This window comes from Priapulus caudatus, unplaced genomic scaffold, assembly GCF_000485595.1.
Source record: "Priapulus caudatus unplaced genomic scaffold, Priapulus_caudatus-5.0.1 Scaffold1470, whole genome shotgun sequence".
Taxonomy (NCBI): domain Eukaryota; kingdom Metazoa; phylum Priapulida; class Priapulimorpha; order Priapulimorphida; family Priapulidae; genus Priapulus; species Priapulus caudatus.
Genome location: NW_014578531.1, coordinates 48,658 through 52,730, shown reverse-complemented (window position 1 = coordinate 52,730; position 4,073 = coordinate 48,658). Strand labels below are relative to the sequence as shown.

At 40.2% G+C, this 4,073-nt stretch overlaps 1 protein-coding gene across 1 annotated transcript in view; it reads right to left on the bottom strand.

Annotated features, from left to right (window-relative positions):
* The window catches only part of LOC106816735 (mitochondrial Rho GTPase 1-like), a gene marked incomplete at its 3' end in the record, with an annotated part of 24,048 nt that extends 20,716 nt beyond the window's left edge, over nt 1-3,332 (bottom strand). The window contains exons 1-4 of the mRNA XM_014821352.1: nt 3,210-3,332; nt 2,592-2,678; nt 2,369-2,427; nt 1,948-2,029 (exon numbers count right to left, since the gene is read on the bottom strand). Of these exons, the coding sequence (XP_014676838.1) occupies nt 1,948-2,029; nt 2,369-2,427; nt 2,592-2,652 (202 nt within the window). The remainder of the gene's footprint in view (nt 1-1,947; nt 2,030-2,368; nt 2,428-2,591; nt 2,679-3,209) is intronic.
* Between the last annotated feature and the right edge of the window lie 741 nt (nt 3,333-4,073).

Here is a 4,073-nt window from a genome sequence, read left to right as displayed (position 1 = left end):
AATTATTATAAGATCATCAGTGGCGGGACTGTCATTCATGGTTTGTTTCGTTTTATTTCCCCCAACAATGAACTTTGTAACTTTTAGGACAAAAATTCTAGCCGCGGATCTAGTCGTGTAATTGTTATACAGCTAGAGCAGCTGCCATTTTGGTTTTTTGAATATCGAAAACCCCGCGCGTAAAAAATTGTTCTGCTAGCAGCGGTGTTGTTGGTGTTTGGTTTAACGATACAGTTTGTCCGTTGTATGCAATGCGAGAAATTCACGGGGACGATATACGGGTGATCGCACCGTCGTAATATATAGTTGATATATTTTTAATTGGAAAGTTTTCTTTTTTTGTTTTCTATTTTTGTTACATTGTTGCTCGAGGCAGGTAGCAGCATGAGGGTAGTCTATCTATTTTTAAGAGTGCGCACCGAGGAATTGACGTAATGACGAAAGTGTAATTACGTATATATATATATATCTTATTTTCCGTACTTAGTAGCTATAGTCCGAAATGGACGCGTTTAGAAACTGAGCAGGAGAAATCTTTAGCACTGTACGCGTATTTCTAACAAACACTAGCGTAAGTAGACCTATCACCCTGTGAAGTCATCGGTTAGGCACTTCCGGTGACGAGTTTCCTGCTCGTCAAACTGTGATATGAAACGCGAAATATCTTTCATTACCAACGAGCTCTCTACCTCTTCCTCCCCCGCTCTCTCTAATGCTACCCGTTTACCAATTCCAACCCTTTGCCTATACATGCTTCCTGCATTTCCATTCCCCTGCCTCACCCTCTTTCCGCATGATGCATCCCGTATCTTTCACTTTCCCACACGATTTGTATTCCAATACCCTTTCGACTCTCATACGATCAGTTGTAAGATAACAACATCATTACCTAATTACCTCATTCTCATTATTAATAATAAGGTTATTATTCTACTCCTGATACGATACTGCTCTGCTGCATTAGGGCAATTTTCAGTAACAGCAGCACCAGCAGCGCGTTATCAACTTTCAATAACAGAGACAAAAGAGACCACATGCTAACCGCATCACAATTAACCGGCAATTAACGACCGGTAATTACAAATTATTGCCAGCGTCTCATTCCGGCTTACTACATTAAAGGATTAAGAGAAGCAAGAACAGACCAAGCGAGGTCACATACGAAGTGCCACGCTCGCAGGAGACGTGACAACAAGAGATCTGGGTATTATAAGCTTCTGGTGAGAACCGCAGATATCATATAATTATACACGTATATATATGATATCTAGGGTGAGAACCATGCGCGCAATGACGTCATACGCATGGTAGTGACGTGAGGTAACACAATGACGCTCTCCCGACTGCCTCTACTAACTTAAATACACATACTAAACACGTCTACACACCACGTCTGCTAAACACGTCTACACACCACGTCTGCTAAACACGTCTTCATAACATGTATACTAAACACGTTTTCTTAACACGTCTTCATAACACGTCTACGAAACACATCTACTAAGCACATCTACTAAACACGTCTACTAAACACGTCTACACACCATGTCTGCTAAACACGTCTTCATAACATGTATACTAAACACATTTACTAAACACGTCTACTAAACACGTTCATTAAACACGTCTACGAAACACATCTACTAAACGCGTTCATTAAACACGTCTACTAAACACGTCTACATAACACATCTACTAAACGCGTTCATTAAACACGTCTACATAACACGTCTACTAAACACGTCTTCACAACACGTCTACTAAACACGTCTTCACAACACGCCTAATAAACACGTCCACTAAACACATCTACTAAACACGTCTACATAACGTCTACTAAACACGTTTACTAAACAAGTTTACTACGTGCATCTACTCTACTAAGGCACAAGCTTGAAGAACGCTGTGTACGACAAGCACGTTCAATTGTTATCGGCGTGTACGTACACGAGAAGTCGACGATGTGTGTTGGCACTTTCTCGGGCGTCACGTCTGCAGGAATGGTGATTTCCTCCGCTCTCGCGGGCACCTAATCCCAGCAAAAAATTATTATCAGCTGCCATCATTTGATAAATCGAGGGGCTGTGATAAACAGTCTTGAACACGTAACAACGAAATCGAATAATTAACACATGGAACAACGTAATTACCTTACAAAACATGAAGCGCTTATAATTAACAATTATAATTGACAATTACAATTAATTATGTGACGCATGTGCAGACATGATTTATGTGAAATGGTGCATATGGCATTTGCTGCACGTATGTGTGGAAATTAAGTGCTGTGTTTTTTCGATTTAGACGATCCGGAAGAAAGTACAGTGAGAAAGTTTGAGACTCGCAAATGTTACATAATTAACCTTACCTCTTCTGGAAATTCTTCGCTCACAAGAGACAGTATTAGTGAAGTTTTTCCGACACCATCTGCAAGAACAAGGTGACAAATCAAATCATGTTTAACACATCTAGAACTTTTTCAGGTAGATGTGGAAATTAATGCTGTTAAACATCACAGATTAGACGCGACCACAGCGCTTGACGATCACATGCACCATTAAAAAGAGAAGGTTAAAATCACATTGGCATACCTTCTCCTAGCAAGAGGATCCTGACATCTCTCTTTTGGACTAGAAGCTTCAACCCAGCCATCACCGCGTTGTGTCTTGATACAGTGTCTGAACATAGATGGTAGAAACAAACAACATCTCAATGACACTACTCGCGGATCAAGGATAGTTTGGTAACCCACAAATGTGTTTTCTCATATATGCTAAACTAATCAGGAGTGCTAAACTAGGCTTGAGTGCCCTACTCGCTAGTGATCATTACATGTATGAATTGATTTACGCACATATGTACACATGTACGCCCATGGGTATGGTTACGGTGAGGATGTATGAAGTATGCTGCATGCTATGCACGGGCTCTAGAATAGCACTGGGCACCGTAGAACTAGAAACGACACGTTGAAGAAGAATCAAACTATGATATAGATTGTTATTGGCGCTTCTCTAAAACCATAGATATAGAATAAAGACCGATGCTAAAACCGACAGATCTAGCAACTTTGATCTTGGAAGACTTGCAATTGCATCCTGATTGCATCATACATCACGATACAACTGAACTAGTTCATCAGTCATCATCAGTCATTAAAACTATCATGAATGGCAAGAAATCCAAATAATGAATACAATTTCACTTACGTTAACTGGATTCAGTAAGGATAAGGGAAATAGGAATAGCAATAAGAATTAAAATTTAACATTTCAATTCGAGTTTATGATCAAGTTAATGCTGGTGAGGGTCGCAGCGGTACACATGCGCGGCAGTCGCGAGCCGTTAACCAATCAAAATTCTACTTTTTTCGACGTAATCGCAATTAAAACTATATCGCAGAAGCTTAAATTTAGGGATTACACGGTTGTTATAGTTTAAAAATATGCTAATACTCGATTTATGTGTGTGTGGGTAAGATCATAATGTTATTAAAACTCAGAGAAACGTTGTCAGGTAACATCTAAATATCTGTACGGGTGGCGCCACGGTCGGCTCTCACGAGCCAATGGGAATTTGGGTCTGATTTATTAATCCAAACCGAGATTGGAGTAATATTCGCTTGACCGTTATATATGCATAGATATACACAGGCGCGGCGTCACGGGGGGCACGGGGGGGGGCAGTTGCCCCCCCTATAATTTAAAAAAATGGGAAAAAAGGAAAAAACAGAGAAAAAGAAACTGGTTCGACAGGCCTGAAAGCTGTTGTTGTGCGGGGGAGGGGGAAAATTCAGCCCGAATCCCAGCTCTTACTAATTCTAATTATTAAAAGGAAGTGGCTATTCTTACGACGAGTCGTAAGAATTATTTTTGGACTATTCTTACGACATGCAAACGCGCACGCGCATGCGTTGCGTATTTCGTTATACACCATAGATTGTTTTTGTGAGATATATTACCTATATAAAGAAATGGAGTCGGTTTAAAGTTTGTGTTAGGGTTAGGGTTAGGTAGTAGGTGTAGTCGACTCCCTAAACTAGAATTATATTACCTATTAATAGTATTATGCGC